The 22774-nt window shown below is 39.3% G+C and overlaps 1 protein-coding gene across 1 annotated transcript in view; it reads right to left on the bottom strand.

The window, feature by feature from the left end:
- Dym (dymeclin) overlaps positions 1 to 22774 on the bottom strand; it is a gene marked incomplete at its 5' end in the record, with an annotated part of 409766 nt that overhangs the window by 378834 nt on the left and 8158 nt on the right. Inside the window, 3 exons of the mRNA XM_008825888.3 lie at positions 6984 to 7117; positions 9227 to 9320; positions 12069 to 12121. Coding sequence (XP_008824110.3) covers positions 6984 to 7117; positions 9227 to 9320; positions 12069 to 12121 — 281 coding nt within the window. The remainder of the gene's footprint in view (positions 1 to 6983; positions 7118 to 9226; positions 9321 to 12068; positions 12122 to 22774) is intronic.

Here is a 22774-nt window from a genome sequence, read left to right as displayed (position 1 = left end):
AACTAATGAAATCACATCATTAAGTTTTTTATTTCAATTTTTTAAAATCATTCAGTTCTTACTGCACAATGTCAGGTTTACCTGCCCCAGTCTCTGGGGACCAGTTCAAACTGAGAAAGTGGGCAGTGAAACCCTGCTGATGGGGCAGCCAGAGCTCCTCAGCCAGTGGGGGGCGGGGGGGGAGCCAGCTTCACAGGGGACAGAGTCACCTCCATGGAGCTCATCAAAAACACCATGGATCACAAGGGCAATGTCCAAGAGACACTTTGAAAAGGCTTCCCAAGTCAGAGAACAGAAATGAAAGTTGTGGTAGAGAGGTACAGTTAGCGATTTTTCTACAAATTTCTCATCTTAGGTTATTTTTTTCCTCTGTTTCTTGATCTCTTACAAGTTCGCTGTCTTTACTACTTGGGCTCTATTTACCTGCCAGTGGGCAAAGGCTGACTAGAAGCTTGATGTGCACAGGTAGTCTGCTGAGAGTGGCTCCCCCTGGAGGGCTCCCAGCTGCTTTCTTGAGGACATAGAATAAGAATCTTTGCCTTGTTTTGGGTAACTTTTTCTAGAAAAATATCCAGTCATTTCCTGGCAGAAGATAAAACCCCAGAGCCAGCATGCTGGCAGCCATATGGCAGACCACACTCCTACTTTCAGCCTTTGCCTTTTGCTCCCAGGAGACCAGCCCCTCACTGTGCCCAGGGAGGCCACAAGAGCCTCACAGTTAACAGGCCTCCAGAATTAAGGTGGGGAAAGATTGCCCCTGACTTGATGCCTGGGTAGATGAGTAGAGAACCTCAGCCTCTAACCTGCTTCTTGAGCAATCCTGGTGCTCTGCTTTCTTAGACACGAGGTGCTTCCAGTTGGTGGGTCTTTCCAGAGTTCTGGAGCAAGAGGCTTTTCTCAGTGTACTTCAACCCCAAAGGCAGTTAGCTTTCAGCTTTCATGATCAGTTAAGCTCTTTATTACTCATTACTCAATTTTCCAACTTCTTTTTTTTTTTTTTTTTTTCGTCTTTTTGGTCTCTCTGTAGCCCCAGCTGGTGTGGAACTCACTATGTAGATCAGGCTGACCTCAAACTCACAGAGATCTGCCTATCTCTGCCTCCCTCTGCTGGGATTAAAGGCATACGCCACCATGGCTGGCTCAATTTTCCAACTTCTACAATGTTAGCATGGTGTTCTCTTCTCCTCTTTAATAAATTCTTTCAAATTCCTTCTCTTTGTATTTTTCCTTCCCAGTACTGGGAATATAGTACAGTACAGTTACTCCAATAAGCCTTCTTGTACATAACTGTTGACTAAAATAACAATTTTTATGTATTAGTTTCCATAGGAAGAGCCAATCTCCATGGATCCCAACACAATAACTGAAAAGAACAGCCACAAGCAAATAAACTGAGTTGAATGCAGTGTAAGCTGCTGTGCATCAAGCAAACCCAAGGTAGTACAGCACTGAGGACAAAGGGCAGTATGAACAATGCCTGCTCTGAGGAGACTATGCCTCCAACTGTAGTACACAAGGAACCTGAATCTGAGAACCCACCTGAAGCCAAGAACCCTCAAAGAAGCTGAAGGGGCATCAGGATAGACCCTGAGTCTCCTTGGAAGCAAATGCATATCCCCAATGAAGTCCTCAGCATAAGATCAAACAAATACAACAGCAGCTGTAGACACATATGGAAGGAAGCCCTCCAAAGTGGTTAGAGATACAAGCCACAGGTTCAGACCTTGAAAGATTTAAAGTACTGGATTTATGAGACACAAAATACAAGATAAATATCACAATTACTTTGGTAAGTACAGAGCACAATACCAAAAGAGAGGAAAGAAAAACTCAGGTTGAAGGCAAAATGGGAGTAATTTTGGAGTACTTCATAGTTTTGCCAAGGCTGGCCTTATTCCTTCTCATTAATTCTGGAAGGCATGGAATACCAGAGTTATTCTTATAGAATAAAATAAATTCTCTTTAACAGTCTGCTACTACAGCAGACTTAGTCCATGAAAAACTGTTCAAATAAAAAAACTCTCACCAATTTATATTATAATCTGAGAGCTACCAGTCACATTGCTCTCATGAAGACTGCTTCTCTGAAAAGCCAACAAGAGTCAGACGAGAAAGGCTGAATGTAGAAATAAGCCATCTAAGATGCTTCAGCTGACTTTGCTCAAGTGTTTGCAAATGGTCCTCTATTTATGTAAATTCAGTCTTCAAACAACTTGTGCTACTGCTTATTATCTGTTCCTAAGCAGTCTTTCATATGTCTAACACCAGCTGATAAATGATGGTTTCAGGCACTGCATGCTGAGGTTCCATTTTTCCCTCATTTCCTCATTCCTATTTGTGAATTTAGTGTTACTGCAATATTACAAACTGTGAAAAATCAGTAGAGACTCATAAAGGACTAAATTAATGATAAGAAATGGAACTCTCTGCCGACTACAGCAGCTCACGCCTTTAATCCCAGCACTTGGGAGGTGGAGGCAGGTGGATCTCTGTGAGTTCAAGGCCAACCTGGTCTACATAGTGAGTTCTAGGCCAGCTGGGGCTACAGGGAGACCCTGTCTCAAAAGGGGAAAAAAAAAATTATACAATTAACATGCAAGTCTCAATGCTGAAAAAAAGCCCTATTTATACACCAGTATATACTTAAGAATACAAAAAGTCATTGTTGCATAGAACTGTCCTCCGACTGGCAAGCTATGGACGCCTTCTTCCCAAGCTTGGCTGAACCTGCTTGCCTAGGATCATCACAAACTTGTTGACTGTTGACCTTCCACAAGAAAGTAGGGGCAGGGAGAGTCAACCATGCATTCCAACCAACGAGTCGGCCTAGTTGCATGAGGGTGAGGGACTAAGAATACCTAAGCTGAGGAAGTTTACAAGGAGGGGCTCTCGCCATTTGTACAGCTGCTAGGAAGTCACAATCCATGCCTAGATGAAGACTTTCCAGTACAGCTTTGGGGGGAGGGGGAGCACCCACACGCCTGTAAGTAAACCCTCACCCACTGCTCTGTAAGTAAGTCCAATAAATTGTCTGGTTTCCCAGACTTCAGTTTGGAGAAACTGAACCTTGGTTTATCAAAGGGACCAAGAAAGGAGGCTGAACATTGTTTGTGCCTCCCAGAAGGAATTTTACCTACAGCCATATTATTTAGCAGTGAATTAAACATACTTGTCTCTTAAAACTAAAAAATAGCGCATAAAACATAAGTTCTGGAAATCATTTTTGAATAACTCTATGAAAGATAATAAATGGCACGGGAGATAATTACAATAATAACTACACAATTTCAAAACTGCTCTCCTAGAATAACAGACTTCAAAATTATATAGAATTTTCCATTTACCAATTTAATTTAATTGCCTCAAAATCCTGGATTAAGTTTCTGATGGTTAATACTGTCTACTTGATAGGATTGAGAATCACCTAGGCAACAAGCCTCTAGTCCCGTTTGTGAGGTAGTTTCTAGACTGGGTTAATTAAGGAGAGGAAGATCTATTCTAAATGTGAGTGGCACCATTCCATGGGTTAGTCCTTAACTGAATAAAAAGGATACAGTAAGCTAAGTACCAGGATAGATCTGTCTCTGCTTCCTGATCGCAGATGCAATAGCCTACCTCATGTTCCTGACAATTTGCAATGGGCTATACTCTCAACTGTGAGCCATAATAACCCTTCCTTCCTTAAATTGCTTTTGTTGGGAATTTGGTCACAGCAGCAAGATAAGTAATTAATTTTAAAAAATTGATACTGGAAGTGGGGGCCTTTGCTGATAAACTTGGCCATGTGGGTCTTAGGCTTTTGGAACAAGCTTATAGAAGGAATGTGGTAGAATTTGGAACTTTGGGTAAATAAGCCCTAGTATTCTGTGAGCAGAGTTTAATGGGTTTAATGGGAGATTCTGTTGGGAGTTTGGGAGACCAGAATGCCAAAACAAATGCCAACAACAGAGCCCAGCTCTGTTCCAGAAGGGAACAATGACTACATTAGGAAGTAGGCTACAGGCCACTCAGAGTTATAGAATCTGGCTTCATTCTATCTGTGTCCTGAGAACCTGACTAAGGCTGAATTTTAAAGTTTTAGAGGGCTGGGGAGATGGCTCAGCAGGTAAAGGCACCTACTGCCAAGTCTAATGACTTGAGTTCAAGCCCTGGGACCCATATGGTAAAAGGAGAAAACCCATTCCAGCAATCTGTCCTTTTGACCTCCATATGCACACAATGGCATGCACACAAAAATACACATACACAAATAAATGAATTTAATTTTTTAAAAGAAATTTTAAAAGGAGCTGGAGAGATGGCTCAGCAGTTAAGAGTACTGGCTGCTCTTGCAGAAGACACAGGTTCAGTCCCCAGCACCCACACAGTGGCTAACAAACATCCATAACTCCAGTTCCAGGGGAACCTATGCCCTCTTCCAGCCTCTGTGGACACTGCACTCATGTGCTACACTTAGATACGTGCAGGCATAATATTTATATACATAAAATAATAAAACACTTAAAATTTTTTTTTAAAGTAACAAGGTAGTTTGTTTAGCAGAAGAAATTTCAGAAGTGGCCACTGCTTACTACTCTTATCAGATCTACAGCAGCAGAGAGCACAAAGATGAAAAAAATGTAAAGTTTGGCAAAGAAAGGAGTTTGAGCACATTTAATATTGAGAACCAAAGGAGGGTACAATGAAACTGTTGAAGAGATTAGTGCCATTAAGGAGTAAACTTACGTTCTGCACTAAGGGCAGGACCCCACCCATCATATGATCCAACTTATAAAAATCCAAATTCCAGATTATGTATAATACAAGAAGTAGAGTTTTAGGCACAGGGCTACTCAAGTCCTGTAGAGCCCAGATGATTCCATCACAATCCCCAGACGCTGGACATGGAGCCAGAGGATTTATGTTTGCATGGTTTCTATCTAGCTTTGGTTCAATCTTTCCCTGCTATGTTTCCATTTCTTCCTGTTGGGATGAGAATGTTTATTTGATGGCTATCTATGTTGGAACTATGTTACTATAGGAGCTCACTGTTAAAGTACTGCCTTGAGGATCAGAAGACACCTGAACTTTTACACAGTATTGAAACTACTAAAGACTCGGAATTTTTGAAGTTAGATTGAATATATTTTGCAAAATGAAATGGCTATAAGCCTATGGGGACAAGAGGCAGAAAGTTATGGCTAAAAAGGGGTATGTTTGAAGGCTGACAACATGGTTCAACAGGTAAAGGCACTTGTCCCACAAACCTGATGACTTACTGTATGTGGGGCGCACGCATTTATTCCCAGCACTCAGGAGGTAGAGGAGGGCAGATCTCTGTGACTTTGAGGCCAGCTTGTTCTACATATCCAGTTCTAGGCCTGCCAGTTCTACATAATGAAACCCTGTCTCAAAAAACAAACAAAACACCCAAACAAACAAGCAGAGAACTGACTCCTGAAAGTTGACCTCTGACCTCTACAAGCACATCATGTCACATGCACACCTATACTCATGCACACACCTCATAAACATACTAATAAACAAAATAAAATAAAAATTTAAAGTAATATGTTTGGGGGCTGGAGAGATGCCTCAGTGGTTAAGAACACTGTTTCCTCTTGCAGAGGACCTGGGTTTGGTTTCCAAAACCAGTTCGGCAACTAACAACTGTCCATAACTCTAGTTCCAAGGGATCCAACATCCTCTTCTATCAATCGCAGGCACTGCACAGCACGGGTGCACTTACATATATGTAAACAAAACACTCATACACACAAAATAAAAATAAACCAAAAAAAGATTAAAATAACGTGTTTGAGGGGCTGAAGAGATGGTTCAGTGGTCAAGAGCACTGGCTGCTCTTGCAGAGGACCCAGGTTCAGTTCCCAGTGCCCACATGGCAGCTAACAACTGTCCTTAACTCCAGTTCCAGGGGATCCAACGCCCTCTTCTGGCCTCTGAGGGGACTGCATGACACAGGTGCACTCTCATGTAGGTACTACACTCAAACACATAAAATAAAAATAACATATTTTAAAATAATATGTTTGAGTGTTAAGCTGACAAGGAATGGATTTGTGATACTGACTGTCAACTCAACAGGATCTACACTCATCTAGAAGACAAACCTCTGGGCATGTCTACGAGGAAGTTTCTAAACTAGGTTTATTGAATGGGTGGCACCACTCAATGGGCTGGGGTGCCAAATCAAATAAAAAGGAAGTTGAGCACCAGCATGCATCTAGTTCTGCTTCTGCACTGCAGATGAAATGTAGCTGCTTCATGCTCCTGCTTCCACAACTTCCTTACTGTGACAGAATATACCCTCAAACTCTTGAGCCCCTTCTTTCCTTAACTTGTTTTGTCAGATATTTTGTCACAGCAATAAGACAAGCAACTAATATAGAAGTCAAATAAGTAAGATCTTACTCCTACTGGCTTTCATGAAAGAGAAAAATGGAAGTTGTGACAGAAAAACTAGAATTTTCAATGTTTGTTTCCAACTGTGTATATATGATGTGTATGTTTGGGTGTGTGAGCCATGGCACACATGTGGAGATCAGAGGGCAACTTTGTAGAGTAGGTTCTCTCCTTCAACATTTATCCAGGTTCTGGGACTGAATTTGGTTGACAGGATTACATTATTGGGAGGCAAGCATCCTTACACAATAAACCCTCTTGCTGACCCAAAATTATACTTTTTTAAAAGTTATTTTACGTGTATGAGTGTATTGCCTGCATGTATGTGAGTGCACCCATGCCATGCAATGCCACGGAAGTCAGAAGAGGGCTTCAGATTCCCCTGGAACTGGAGTTAAGGATGGTTTGTAGCCACCATGTGGGTGATGGGAATTGAACCCGGGTCCTCTGCAAGAGCAGTCGATGCTTTCAACCGCTGAGCCATCTCTCCAGTCCCACCAAAATTATACTTTAATCTTCAAATGAGAGCCTTATCTGTTATACCTGCTATACCTCGAACACCCTCAAAGTGTTACACTTACTGTAATTGCCAGAAGACTTTTCTTCATACACAAAATGAAGCTGTAACTCCTCCTCAGACATCTCACAGATGAATACTTTCAGTAAACAGCAAATAATAAACAAAGCATTATGTGTCTGCCAAATGAAGATGTGGCTAGAAAGACCCAAAAAAAAAAAATCAGTATTTAGTTAAAAGCATGGTCAGTTTATTTCTAGTCTACAATGTCTCCATAATTTGTGAATATTTTGTACAGCCTGCTTAACAATATTAAAACAATGTGCATATCATTTAATGGTTTACAATTATATTGAGCCAGTGATTATCTATTGCATTTTCTCTCAGATTTCATTTTGTATATCTTACATAGTAAATTCACTTAATAAAAATGGTTTTTGGTGCCTACATGCATGACTGCTCTTTGTTCTTAACTTTACAACTGTCCCACATGAAGGCAATTAAAGAAAAGGAAATCTAGAACTATGGAAGCATAAAATGTGTACACATATGCAATTGACCAAAATTCCAAGGCAGGCATCAGTGGCAACACAATACAATGCCTCTTACTCCCATTAATGACTGAAAAACTTTATATTCAGTATAAATTGTTTATAAGCAGGGCAGTGAATAATATTAAAAATATTACACTCCAGGGGCTAGAGAGATGGCTCAGAGGTTAAGAACATATAATGCTCTTCTAGAGGACCAGAGTTCAATTCCCAGCACATATATAGGGTGGTTCACAACCTCCTGAAACTTGAGCTCTAGAGGATCCCACACCCTCTTCTGACCTCCAAGGACACCTGTACTCATATGCACACTTACACACATGCAGGTGATATACTCATAAACATAAAATAAAAATAACGAATAAAATATGAAAAAAGTCTTTCTCAGAAACAAAAGCATCTTTACAGAGAATGTAAATAAAGTGTTATTTTGATATATCACAGTGAAAGATTTATCGTCCTCTTTTTTTTTTTTTTTTTTTTAAAAAAAAAAAAAAAAAAAAAAAAAAAAAAAAAAAATACTACCCTTCAAAAACAATTTTATAAGCGTTCACTCTGTAATCCCAACACTTGGGAGGCTAAGAAGAAGGACTGCCAGAAATTCAAGGTCAGTCTACGTTACAGAGTGACTTTATTTCAAAAAAAAAAAAAAATGTAAGTGCTTAAGTCATAAACGATTAGGCTCCTGCTGAATGCCATAGATGCAGAATAAGATAATCTAACTCATTATTTAAACTATTAACAGTGATAATAAGGGGAAAGTACCTTTTATAACTAAATAACAAAGGAGGATAACAGAATGAATATGAGCAAAGTACAAGAATATGTATGAAAATGTCCTAATGAAACCCATTTTATACTAACTATAACAAAAAATAATTTTAAAAACTGAAATCAAAAATAATTGTATTACTATTAATCTTCTTGACAAATACATTTCTAATAACTGACCAAAATACTGAAATCAAACAAATTCCAGAATTTTTAATCTTAAGCCAACAACTTAAGATCCTAAAATAAAAACCTCTCTTTTACTTTCCTCTTCTTAATAAAGAAAGTGATCTATGGGGGCTGGAGAAATAGCTCAGTGGTTAAGAGCAGTAACTGCTCTTGTAGGACCTGGGTTCAGTTCCTAGTACCCGTACCCACATGGTGGCTAACATCTGTCCATAACTCCAGTTCCAGGTGATCTGACGCCTTCTTCTGATCTCTGTAGGTACTGTACTTACAAACATGCAGGCCATACACTAGACATAAAATTAAAAAAATAATTTTTTTTAAAAAGTGATCTCTTAAGCCGGGCGTAGTGGCGCATGCCTTTAATCCCAGCACTTGGGAGGCAGAGGCAGGCAGATCTCTGAGTTCAAGGCCAGCCTGGTCTACATAGTGAGTTCCAGGACAGCTGGGGCTACAGGGAGACCCTGTCTCAAAAAGACCAAAAAAAAAAAAAAAGTGATCTCTTGCCGAGTGTGGTGGCGCATACCTTTATTCCCAGCACTCAGGAGGCAGAGACAGGCAGATCTCTGTGAGTTCAAGGCCAGTCTGGTCTACATAGTGAGTTCCAGGCCACCTGGGGCTACAGGGAGACCTGGTCTCAAAAAAGACCAAAAAAAAAAAAAAAAAAAAAAAAAAAAAAAAAAAAAAAGATCTCTTCACAGGGCTTTTCAAAAGATCACAGTCTATTTGCCCCATCAAATGAAAAACAATAGTCATACCACTAAATATAAACTGAACACAATTCAATCAGCCAGCTTACTTCTGACATTCTGCTGAAAGTTTGAGTTCTTTGGTTCTAGAAAGGAAGACTTTAATTAGTGCACCAAGATTTCCTGTTCGAGGATTGTTTTCAACTGCAAGAGAAAAGAAAAGCATTTAAAAACTTAACATTAAGAAATAAAATCCTAGTGAGCATATCATGCCATTTATAAAACCAAATGTCAAACTGAAATTGCTGCTAGACCAATCCTACTGACAAATTTCACATCTAATTAGGAAAATAATCAATGAAAGAAACTGCTACTCTTAGTCTTATTTCCAAATCTCAAAAAATGATTCTATGGGGCTGGAGAGATGGCTTAGCAGTTAAGAGCACTGGCTGCTCTTACAGAGGACCTGGGTCCTGTTTCCCAGGCAGCAACAACCGTCCATAACTCCAGTTCCAGGGGAATTCTATGCTCTCTTCTGACTTCCACAGGCATTGCAAGACACAGTTGCACTTACACACATGCAGGCCATACACTCATAAACATAAAATAAAAATAAAATTTTAAAAAGTGATTCTCAAACAGTAGAAAGTGCTACCTCAAGCTAGAAAAGCACCACTACTACTATGATTTTATATATTCTTACCTACAAGCTAGTACTTGCTCAAGTACACATCCTTATCTACTGGCTCAAATCCTTAGCTATAACCTAGGAACCAGACTAAATAAGATCTCTATTAGACTATATAGCAAGTCACTGAAGCACAAAAGTTAAGAATTCAACCGACTCTTTAGTTCAAACCCTTAACTTTACTGCTGAAGATAAAAAGCTCAGAAAGCTTGTGTTGGGCCCAAAGTCAACAGCACATCAGCAGCAAATGCAGTCAGTTCCTTGATCAATGGTTTTAAAAATGAGCACAGCACAGGCTCACTTACATACATGCAGGCAATACACTCATACAAATAAAATAAAATAAAAATTAAATTAAAAATGGTTTTCCAAAAATGCAAATGCCAGGGTTATGAATGCTCTTGAACCAGAAATGCAAGTGTTCAAACATGCTGGCCTGTGCTGCCAAGAGAGTTTGTATGCAGGTGTAGTAGCCTGAGTACTTCCATTTTGTGTAAGACATTATGTTGAGCCATCTCAGACCCTACCCTAGCCGGGGGCCAGAAGCCAGAAAGAGCTGAGAAACACATCATATACTCCTGGTGTTAAAGTAGCAAAGAGCCCCTAAGTTTAACTGGTCAAGACTTCAAAATCTCTAGTCTGTTGAAAGAACCACATTTCCAGTTTCACTGGTCAATCATCTGGTCATAGGACTACCCCTAAGAAGGCAGGTTCACCTTAAGTTATGCTAAGTAGATGGGTGGAATAGCTAGTGCGTTAATGAGATAACAAAGTTTTCCTGTCTGGAATCCCACCTCCTAGCACAGAACTTCTTGACCCAGCCACAGACATGTCTCTGTAAGTCTGCTCATTTTTCTGAATTCTTCAGAAAAGCATAATTTCTCCTTTTCTTCTCCATATCCCTTTTCTAATCCAGACCTCTCTGGAGTGGGCCTTCAGCTTCTGTCCTGTTGTCCCACTCAGTGCGTAAAGGTTTACATCTCTATTTCCAGCCTCCTCATCTGTATTGCTTCTTCTCTGGAGAGGCCCACTTCTAAACAAGATTTTTTTTTAATTTGGGGGAGGGTTGTATGTAGTTAGAGAACAACTTTGTGAAATCCATTCTTTCCTTACCATTTTTTAGGGGACAGGGTTCTTTTTGAGGCACGGTTTCCCTAAAGCCCCAGCTGGCCTACAGCTCCCTATGTAGACCTAGCTGGCCTTGAACTCACAGAGATCTGCCTGCTTCTGCCTCCTGAGTGCTGGGAATAAAGGCGTGCGCCACCATGCCTAGCCTTAAACATGCTTTCTTTAAGGCTTTGGGTTGCCCCTAGCATCTTTTATTTCTTTACTTTTTCTCAAGCTTCCTTCTCCCAGCCATGTGGCTACCAGTCAGCCACATGTCTGATCTCCATGCAGACTCTAAACCTACATGGCTTCATGGCTTTCTTTCCTTCTCCCCACCATCCTCCTCCTCAAGGCAGCTGCCAAGGTTACCAGCTTGCCTCTCTGAGGATTTTTCTTTAAAATTTTAATAAAATTGTAAAAGCTCCCATCCCCTCCCAGTTAGAGTGGCATTCTCAAAATTGGCTCAGAGAGCTAAATAGATTCGACTGATTCGGAACTTTTTGAGCCTGAGTGGTCTTTTCCCAGTGACCTTGAATTCCATAACACAAGTATAGAATTCTATATATTTTTTTAATTTCTTGAAATGTGTCAAAGATGGAGTTCTTTTGAATGTATTCTTTTAAAATCCAGGTTTGCACACACGTACTTTAAAAGAGGGGCTAGAGAGGTGGCTCAGCGGTTAAGAGCACTGACTGCTCTTGCAGAGGACCCAGGTTTGATTCCCAGCACCCACATGGCAGCAACAAACCATCCTTAACTCCAGTTCCAGGGGAATCCGAAGCCCTCTTCTGACCTCCGCAGCATTGCACGACACAGGTGCACTCACATACATGCAGGCAATACACTCGTACACATAAAATAAAAATAATAAATAAAAAATTTTTTTAAAAGAATGTGCATGGGGAAGCCAAGGGTGGTGGCAATTGCCTACAATCCTGGCAGGGTCCACTACTACCTCTACAAATGCAGTGTGTGCTGACTGAATGGTATGTACTGACTTAACCGTGCATTCTAGCAGTATCAGTGAGGCTATGAAGACAAATAATTATTATCATCACAATCAAGAATAGAGCTTCATTAATTCAATTCATATTGTACTACCAAAATTCTTAGAATTTTTGAAAAAAAAATGTTTCCCTCTCCTCTCCCCATCTTACCTAAAGATTTGCAGACTGAAATGGTAGCCTCTTCCAAGAGCTTCAACTCAGTACTGTAGAATGAAAAAAGGCAGTTTATAAGCACAATACTAAAAATGTATATGCTAGCCAGTTAAATGAATATATCAAGGGAATTAATTAGAAGAAACATATAGTAAGCAATAAAAAAAGCTTTGATTTTTCAATGTAGTTAGAAAATTTGCTCTAATTCTCAATATGATATTACTAAGTGAAAAGAGCTTGGAGCACCCTGTCTTTCAGGCCCTAGGGTAGAGAGGAAGCAGAAAGCTTGAGATAGGCACTCAAAAACAAAGTGTACAAGGTACAGGCCACATTATTTAAAAATATAGTTATGCGGTTTTCCCCCAGCTAAAATAATAAGTGCCTTCATTTGTAGAATCCTTTATCTTTCAAAGCACTTTAGAAGCTATTACTTTAATTACATACTTACTTATTTTTATTTATATAATTATTTAAATTCCATGAAAAAGTGTCTAACGAGCAGGACCATTTAAGCTTTATTTCTAAAGATAAGCAAATTGCGGCACCCAAGGAGTTTAAGTTACATTCCAACAACCAAAGTCTGAAATGAGCAGGGCATGGTGGTACATGCCTTTAGTCCCAGCACCCCAGAGGCAGAGGCAGGTGGACCTTTATGAGTTCAAGGCCAGCCTGGTCTACATAGCAAGTTCCAGGTCAGCTAGGGCTACAAGAAGACCCTATCTCAAATAGACCAAATAAAAAAAGTCTGAGATGAGGGGCTGGAGAAATGGCTCAGTGGTTAACAGCACTTCCTGGCTGCTCTTACAGAGGACCTGAGTTCCGTTCCCAGCACCTACATGGTGTCTAACAACTGTCCATAACTCCAGTTCCAGGGAATCTAACACCCTCTTTGACCTCTGTAGACACTGTATGACATGAGTGTACTCACATGCATGCAGACAAAACATTCATACACATAAATAAAAAGATAGCAAAAAAATTTTTAACTTTTTTAATTTTTTAAAAATATTTTATTATTTTTATTTTATGTGTATGCACGTATTGCCTGCATGTAGGTAAATGCACTCGTGTGGTGCAATGCTGGCGGAAGACAGAAGAGGCCACTGGATCCCCTGGAACTGGAGTTACAGACAGCTGTTAGCTGCCATGTGGGTGCTGGGATTTGAACCTGGGTCTTCTGCAAGAACAACCAGTATTCTTAACCGCTGAGCCATCTCTCCAGCCCCTTAACTTTTTTTTTTTTTTAAAGTCTGAGATGAGAAGTCCATGAACCAGCTCTCAAGCCTAATGACTCCACTGACAATTACTCAGTGACCTTTTCAGTCAGTACATTAAGACACAGCAAAACCTCCAAATGGCTGGTTTAAAATTCCCCAGTCCCCAGGGTTCTCTGATGCAAGTGAATGATAAAATACATTTTTTAAAACACCTGTGTGAAAGGTTTGGAAAAGGAAATTTTAGAAAAACTGATGAAGAAAACTAACTGCTTTTACAGCTTCTGTCTCTTCATTACATCACCTTCTCATTAGGCTAAGCCAAAATGATTTTTTTTTTTTTTTGTCTTTTTGAGACAGGGTCTCCATGTAGCCCCAGCTGACATAAAACTCACTATGTAGACCAGGCTGGTCTCCAACTCACAGAGATCCACCTGCCTCTGCCTCTTGGGTGCTGGGATTAAAGTTGTGTGCTACCACTCCAGGCATGTTACTTTCATAAAGGAAATCAACCAGACACATTTCTGCCAAAACCAACAAGTTGATTATTGTAATAGAATTTCTTCCCTCTCTTACTCCATTCTCCAGTCTTCTAAAACTTCTTGGAACATTTAAGAATAATTGCTTTCCCACTTGCTTGATTTAGAGCCATAATGAAGTGTAGGCACGGGGGGGGGGGGCCCTGGTAACTGCTGCTGCTGGTGATAGGCATCCACACACAGCTCTGTTTTAGTTAAACAAATGAGCTCAGATGTTCTGGCATAGTTAACTAACAAGTCATCATTTGCAGTAAACAGAAGTAAAATGGTACAGTAAAAATATGCCAATGTTTCCAAGACAAATTATAAAACAAATGCTTCTGAAGGAGATTTGGGACACAGGAAACATGCAACAAAGGGGCAAAAGCAGCAAATATTCATACAAATTCAGATTAAGCAAATTAGTACCATACAGAGTACTCCAGACTTACTCTATACATGAACTTCATACCTGCAGGTCAATTATAAAACTGTGGGACATTCGAGGTAAATACTTAAAACTCATAATCTTATAACCAAACTTCTATGAGTAAACTCTAAAAAAACAACCATATTGATCCATGGCTCTCCCCGAAGCAATCCTTGCTTGCTACATGATAGTGTATCAGGTACCAATAGTGTATCAGGTACCTTCTCAGATCTTGGCCACACAGTCATTCTGGCAGCAACAGTCACAGGACAGAGCAGTCATAAAAAAGGAATCTCAGTTTTGTTGTGCCATCCAAATCCAATGCACAATGAAACTGAAAGGACTGAAGAGCTTGCCAAGGAGCACTCTCCACTTCCTTGCTCCCTCCCTCCCTCCCTCAAGACAGACAGAAAGACAGACAGACACACACACACACACAACACATGACAAAAAGTAAGTAACATGAAGGATGGGGCATATCACACTGCAGAGTTTACAACCTCTTTGGACTTAAATTCCATGTTACAATCCTGTAATATGACAACTCTGCCCTTAACTTCAAGAATGGTCTAAACATTGTTACTGCAAAAAGAAGCTTCTCTGCTGAGGGTTGAGAGAGGCACTAATGTCACTAGGGGTCAGTTTAGTACTATCTACTCAATAGAATAACAGTCACAGGATCTCCCCTAGGATCTATGACCTATCTAGCCACAGGTTCTTGGCCCTCCATAATGGTGCCAGGTATGGGTTCCACAGCAGATGGTGACTAACACAGAAACCCACAATCACATTTGTTGTAGAATAACATTGCAACATTAAAAAAAGTCTTATATTCTAAAATATAGAAGTACTTTGATTATCAATTCATTTTCTATCACAAGGAATTAGCTGTGACTGGGTACTTGCATAAGGCATGTACGTTGCATGGGTTCAATCTTTGGCACCACATAAACTGAGTGTGATGGCACATACCTTTAACCCCAAAACTCAGGAGGTAGAGGCAGGAGGAGCAGAAGTTCATAGTGGGGAAGCTACTGTCAGTCATTCTTTTGCCAAATGGACATACTGTGATTTCCCAATTTTTAAACTATATTTACTTAAAATTTATTATGTGTGTTTGTTTGGGGGAAGCATATATGTGCTCCAGCATATGTATAGAGTTCAGCAAAGCAGATGGTAAAAAGCTGTTGGGGAAAATTATAATAGACTTCTGAACAAACTACAATTATGAGGTTTATAAAATAAATGCAGGGAATGTCTAAGTCCCTTCCACTGAAGATTTTGCCACAGAATTACTTCAAAACTGACACTTTAAACTTATGTCATTTTCAGTCAACAATGTACCTATTCTAATACATATGCAGTTTATCAGTTTAAGACATGGCCTGAGTAAAGCAACAAGTAAGCATTCAGAAAAGTAAGGAAGCATTTCTCAGACATCCCCCTTACTATAGCAAAGAGGGAGTTCAGAAATCATTCACAAAGCTAACAAAAATCAGTCCATTCAGTGGTTAAACTACAGGAAGGTTAATATTTTAAAAGAGCCTATTTATAACAGAAAGCCAAAGGTTAAAACTGCATATAAATTTTTATAGCAATTTTTGATGCATCAAGCAGAACGAAAAAGGTGTTGTATTCAAGTGATTCATAGATAATTCTATATGCTGCCATGTAACTGTCAAAATCAAAGGCCTACAACTGTCAGAACTTCAGCAACTACCGTGCTAGATGAGATTACATTTACTTTTTTTCAAGAAAGTAAAAGAAATTAAAAACTTTAAATTCAGATTTCATGCCAGGCATGGTGGTGCACACCTTTAGTCCCAGCACTCCGGAGGCAGAGGCAAGCAGATCTCTATGAGATCGAGGCCAGTCTAGTCTACATAGCAAGTACCAGGCCAGCTGGGGCTACAGGGAGACCCTGTCTCAAAAAGACCGATAAATAAATAACAAAATTCAGATTTCAACACAGTGAGAAAGCAATCAAGGGTGTAACTGAGGTAAAACTTTTGTAACCCCTTACTTTAATATTCTAAAATAATGCTTATTATATCTCCCGCCATTTAGCTTTCAATTTAAGAAGTACTCAACCCTGGATAAACTCAATCACCTTCTAAAATCGTTTTGCAAAGGAAGGTATAAATGGAAGAATAGAAAATGAAGATTCTGATTCAAGTTGTAAACACTGAACTTTATGTGGTCCTTCAATTTCAGAAAATAAACAGCCAAGAAAAGTTTCATGGTGTTTATTTGATTAATAAAATGGCTTGATGTGTTATTTTTGTTGCCATCAGTATAAACCTCTGATGAAAAATTAGAAGAGAATTTAGAAGACAGTTTAATGCTACACCAAGCCCACCTCACCTCAATGACACATTGGACTGTTTCAATCTGAAAAGTTCTTTATTATTATTTTTCAATTTTATGTGCATGAGTGTATTGCCTGTATGTGTGTAAGTGCACCCATGTCATGCAGGGCCCGCAGAGGACAGAAGAGGGCATAGTGAATCCCCTGGAACTATGAGCCTCCATGTGGGTGCTGGGATTTGAACCAGGGTCTTCTGCAAGAACAATCAGTGTTCTTAATAAAGCTGTACATAAAGTATGCGAAAAAGAATAAAAACAGAGAGCCAGGAACTAAAGACTCAAAGAAAAAAATATTTATTATCACTGTTTCTGTTCAGCATATATGCATAACCTAATTCAATATGTCTCTTTCCTATTTATCAAGTAAGAAAACATATTTTTATAAAAATTTAAGATGAGGGGCTGGAGAGATGACTCAACAGTTAAGAACACTGGTTGTTCTTGCAGAAGACCCGGTTTTGAATCCCAGCACCCACATGGCAGCTAACAACTGTCCATAACTCCAGTCCCAGGGGATCTGACAGCCTCTTCTGACCTCTGCAGGCACTGCACGACACGGGTGTACTAGCCTACATGTAGGCAATACACGCTTACACATAAAATAAAAATAATAAATAATTTTTTTTTAAGTTTTAAAAAAAAAAACTTTAAGATGAGTCAGAGAAGTAACTCTAACCGGGGGGAAAACACACTCCACTCAGGTAAGGTAAAAATATTAGACAGATTACATACAATTTGCAGGCAAAATCATAAATAACAATATTCAAGCACATGAGAACTGTGAATGGTGACCTACTGCTTTGGACAATCTTGAAAACATGATATCCCAAGAATTTTGGAATTCTTTTCTCAAAGATAATCAAGTAATTACACAAAGCATTATTTGAAGCTCAATCCATGATTCCAAAGGGAGACAGTGACATGAAGATCAATAGAATTCATCTCCAGAGTTCTATAAACCTGATTTCAATTTGGTCCTTACCAGCCATTCACTGTGTTTCGTTGTATAACAACTATCCTAGGCCTGTTTTCACATACATGGGAATAATAATAGATTTGAGAACCAACTGAAAAAACAGATACACATAAAACAATGAGTCCAGCACTTGGGTCATGGTCAGGACTCAATAAATAACTAGTAAATTGATGATAATGTCTGTATTAGCAAAGCCTCTTAGCAAAATGTACATAGTTTCTATAATTTAAAAAAAAATCCTAGAAAGAAAAATCAAAGTGGTAATTGGAATCTAACAATGCTAAAGAGAAATGGAGACTCTTTGTATATGACAGAGTGAAGTTTTTAAAACATTACAGGATGGAGCTAGAGAGACAGCTCAGCAATTAGGAGCACTTGCTGCTCCAACAGAGGATTCCAGTTCAATTCCCAGCACCCACATGGCAGCTAACAACCATCTATAACCCCAGTTTCAGGGGATCCGATGTCCTCCTCTGGCTTCCACCAGCTTTACACAACATGGATGCACTTACATACATGCAGGGAAAACATTCATACACACAAAATAAAAATCAAAAAAAAAATTTTTAAACATTATACGATGAGGTATATACATACAATGTATACCACTCAATCTTAAAATTCTGACACAAGCTATATCAAGGATAAAACTTGAAAACATTATGCTATGTGAAAGAAGCCAATCACAAAAAGGCATATATCACATGATTTCATTTATATAAGGTCCCTAGAGGAGGCAGATTCATAGACAGAAAGTAGCACAGCAGTTACCAGGAGCCGGGAGGCATGGGAAGGGAGTTAGCACTACTTAAAATGCAAGGGTCAGCAGGGCATGGCTGAGCATGCCTTTGGCTCCAGCCCTAGGGAGGCAGAGGCAGGGAGATCTCTGTGAGATCCAGGCCAGCCTGGTCAAAAGTATATGGCCAGCTAGGGTTACAAGAAGACCCTGTCTCAAAAAGATCAAAAACAAAATAAAATAAAATAAAAATAGATAAACTGCAAGGCACTTCTGTTTCAGATAGATTCTGGAAAGGTTGAAAGGTTCTGGAAATGAAGGATATGGATAGCTGTACAACCCTGTGAATGCACATTTTAAAATGGCTTTACAACTATTTTTAGTTTATGAGTATTACGAGTGTTTCTATATTTATGTTAGGACTTTCTGCCTGCATGCAAATGTACTGCAGAAGCCAGAAAAGGGCATCAGATCCCCTGGATCTGGAGGTAAGGAGAGGTGTTAGCTGCCATGTGGGTGTTGGGAACTGAACCCGGGTCCTTTACAAGAGCAGCCAGAACTCTTAACTGCTGAGCCATCTCTACAGCCTTTAAAATGGCTTTGAAAGGTAGATTTTAAGTTGGGAGATTGGAGAGAGGAGAGGATAAAAGTGGACAATATGTAGTATGTGTCTGAAATTGTTAAAGAACAAAATTAGTTTAAATTTCATTGAGGACTAATGAAACAACTTGAAAAACAAGGTAGATTTTGTGTTTTTAAAAACTCAGGGGCTGAACAGATGGCTTAGCAGTTAAGAGTACTGGCTGTTCTTGCAGAAGACCGGGGTTCGAATGCCAGTATCCACATGGCGGCTAACAATTGTCCATAACTCCAGTTCCAGGGGATCTGACACCATCTTCTGTCCTCCTCGGACACTGCATGACATGGATGCACTTACACACATGCAGGCATAACACTCATACACATAAAATAAAAATAAATCAATCAAAAAAATTTTTTTAATCTTTCTAGGCCAAGTGTGGTGGTGCACACTTTAATTCCAGCAGTGAGGCAAAGGCAAGTGGAACTCCATGAGATCCAACCTGGTCTACACAGCAAGTTCTAGGGCAGCTGGGGTTACAGGAGACCCTGTCTCAAAAAGTAAAAATTAAAAAAGTATAAATGTCTGTATACAGAATATGTTTATTCTTTAAAGTATAACAAATTACATATAAATATATTAGCAGTAGTATGTCTAATCTGTAATAAGACATGACCATTTTAACTTCTTTTATGATTGATGATTACTTACATATTTTTATAAGATTATTTTAAAGGGGGCTGGAGAGGTAGTTCAGCAGTTAAGAGCACTGGCTGCTCTTACAGAAGACCCAGGTTCAAATCCCAGTATCCACATGGCAGCTAACAACTGTTCATAACTCCAGTTCCAGTTATGCCACCCTCTTATCTCCCTGGTGCACTTGCATACATACAAGCAATGCACTCATACACAAAAAATAAGAATAATTCATAAATAAATTTTTAGTGGCTTTTTTTTTTTTTTTGGTCTGGGATTAAAGGTGATTGCCACCATGCCTGGCTTAAAAAATATACTTTTTAAGCCAGGCGTAGTGGTGCATGCCTTTAATCCCAGAACTTGGGAGACAGAGGCAGGTGGATCTCTGTGAGTTTGAGGCCAGCCGGGTCTACATAGCAAGTTCCAGGAAAGCTGGGGCTACAGGAAGACCCTGTCTCAAAAAGACAAATACATATATGTATGTATACATACATATATACCTATATATACACGTATATATACATATATACATACATATACATATATAGAGAGACAGACTTTTTAAAAAGATTATTTTAAAGAAGTCTTCTACATAATTATAGATATATATAAAAACTTGTCTGCAAGGAAATTTACCATATTTGTTCTATTAATGAAAATTAGAAACAACAGAAATAATCAACATTAGTTAAATACTGTAAGTATATCCATTAGGCAGATTACAGCCATTTATAAGGGAAACATTAAGGCTGGGCATGGTGGCACACGCCTTTAATCCCAGCACTCGGGAGGCAGGCGAATCTCTGTGAGTTCACAGTCTGGTCCACATAGTGAGTTCCAGGACAGCTGGAGCTACATGGAGACCCTGTCTCAAAAAGACCAAAAAAAAGAAAAAAGAAAGAAAGAAAAAGGGAAACATTAAGAAGAGGGAATGCTGAGACTATGAAGAAAACATTTAAGAAGAACTAGAACTAAAGGCATATGTAAACAAATGCCACCTTAGTTACTCTTGAATGCTCTTTAAATTTCTTTTTTCTTTTATTTTTTTTCTGTATTAAAAAGGAACATGTAAACTGGGAGTGGTGGTGCACGCCTTCAATCCCACTCGGGAGGCAGAGGCAGGCAGATCTCTGTGAGTTCAAGTGCAGCCTGGTCTACATAGTGAGTTCCAGGACAGCTGGGGCTACAGGGAGACCCTGTCTCAAAAAGACCAAAAAAAAAAAAAAAAAAAGGAACATGTAGTCCTTTGGTACTTTAAAAATGAGTTGTAAGTGCCTGTTCATAGCTGCTTTTTTACCTGATGAGCACCATCTAGTGCTCAGCATATGTAATGCAGTTCTCATAACAGCAAATTCATTCTGTGGCAGCATTCATAAAAGTACCTTGTTTAAGCACAAAGACAAGCATTAATATACTTAGGAGCTGCTTTGATGTTTTAAATAGATGAATAACTAATTCAAAAGACTCATATGGCCAACAAATCACTCTCTCTTTAGCAATCTTAGAATGATAATTTTTACCCACTACCCCAAAACAATTTTTTACTCAAAATCAATAAAGAATTACTTATTCAAAAGGGCTGAACCAGAACCATCCAATTTATCAGACAAGATACTGATATTAATCCTTCTATATCTTAAGATAATTTCAACTTTAATAGACCTCAGAAGAATGGCAAAAAACTTTTATTAGTTTGGGGAAGACAAGTTTCATTTCACCTCCTACAGACTCTATGCGGAATTCCATTACTTCCTATATGCCTTTTCTCCCATAAGTATACGTCCCACTACTAATGCAAAAAATTAAAACTCTATTTTTCTGGGGCTGCAAAGCCTCTGGCGTCCTGGTGCCAGCACCTTTCCTGGGTCGACTAAGTTCCAGGGGACTATGAGCATCTCTCAAAATGTCCTGTAACTGTGGTGAGTCACCTGTCCTCTTGATCAAGGAGGCCATGGAGACCCAACGAAATGGACTTGAACCAGTGTCCAGTCTACAAAGAGGAGGGTCAACATAGAGGAAACATTTCTTCCATGCTTCCAAGCAAACCCAGCCATGGTCGAGCAGGACCTTTGACTGATCTTCACCTAGACGGAACTGGTAAAAGCCCACGTGACCCCTGAGGAACAGACCTTCAAACGACCTTAAGAGTAAGAATAAATTGATTTATCTGGGCCAACTGTAGGGTCTTAAAAACCCAAAAGGAAAGTATAACCAAAGATTAAAGGGGTCAATATACTTCTTTAAGAGTCCACATGTATAGCTAAAGGCTACATAGCAAGAAACAATGCCAGACGGGAGATACCTTCCTTTGAGTTATTGGCCAAGGTGGCGCAAGAGACTCCTAGACAGTAACCCAGCATAGAACTGGGAAAAAGAACAGCAGACCCCAATCTTATCTAAAGGAATATTGACAACTGATTGCTGCTAGATGAGGAACAGCTGATCTTCCTAAAACAAGGATCTCTAGCTAGGCTGACTAGATTCAGCAGATGGACAAACACTGGAGAATGGCTGGGGGTGTCAACAACATAGTGGACAGTAACAGGGATGACGGAGTATATGGGCTCCAGTATGTAGGAGGGGGGAAGCTATGGGGGAGTGCCATTTGGGAAGTGGGTATATAGATAAATAAGATGTTCTGTATGATATACACACAGAAAAATCAACAAATTACAAAAAAGACATATTTGAGGAGGAAGCATAAAAATTTACTTCATGTTAATTAGTAGAGGTGATAAACATTACCATTGAAATCTACCTGATGATCCATACTCAGATGCCAAGGATCTGAATGTAACTGACTGTGGCTAGCAATAATCAGATACATAGAGATTAGAGACACATGTGCAAATATCTAAGTGTTAGTAACATTAAAAATGAGTCTGTAGGAAACAGCATGTTTTAAAAAGAAATGGAGATCTTTTTTAAAGGTTAAAAACTCATTCAATTTTATGTCTTACAGGGTCTATACTGAGTTCAATATTGTATAACTGTATTAATTCAACCATGAACCTAAAAACTTACAGCTACTTTTGAAAGAGATGTATCCTTGCTCTGGAAATTGTTATTGAATGTGTTAAAGCTCTAGTGAAATGCTTCTTCTAATCATGTGGTTATTAAATTTTAAAAATGTGGAAAAGACTATCCTCAGGCCTCTTGGGGTAAGTCTATAGCGCAGCTCTCCCG

Source organism: Nannospalax galili, unplaced genomic scaffold (assembly GCF_000622305.1).
Source record: "Nannospalax galili isolate Female #2095 unplaced genomic scaffold, S.galili_v1.0 scaffold169, whole genome shotgun sequence".
NCBI classification, from domain to species: domain Eukaryota; kingdom Metazoa; phylum Chordata; class Mammalia; order Rodentia; family Spalacidae; genus Nannospalax; species Nannospalax galili.
This window is presented reverse-complemented; position numbering and strand designations above follow the sequence as displayed.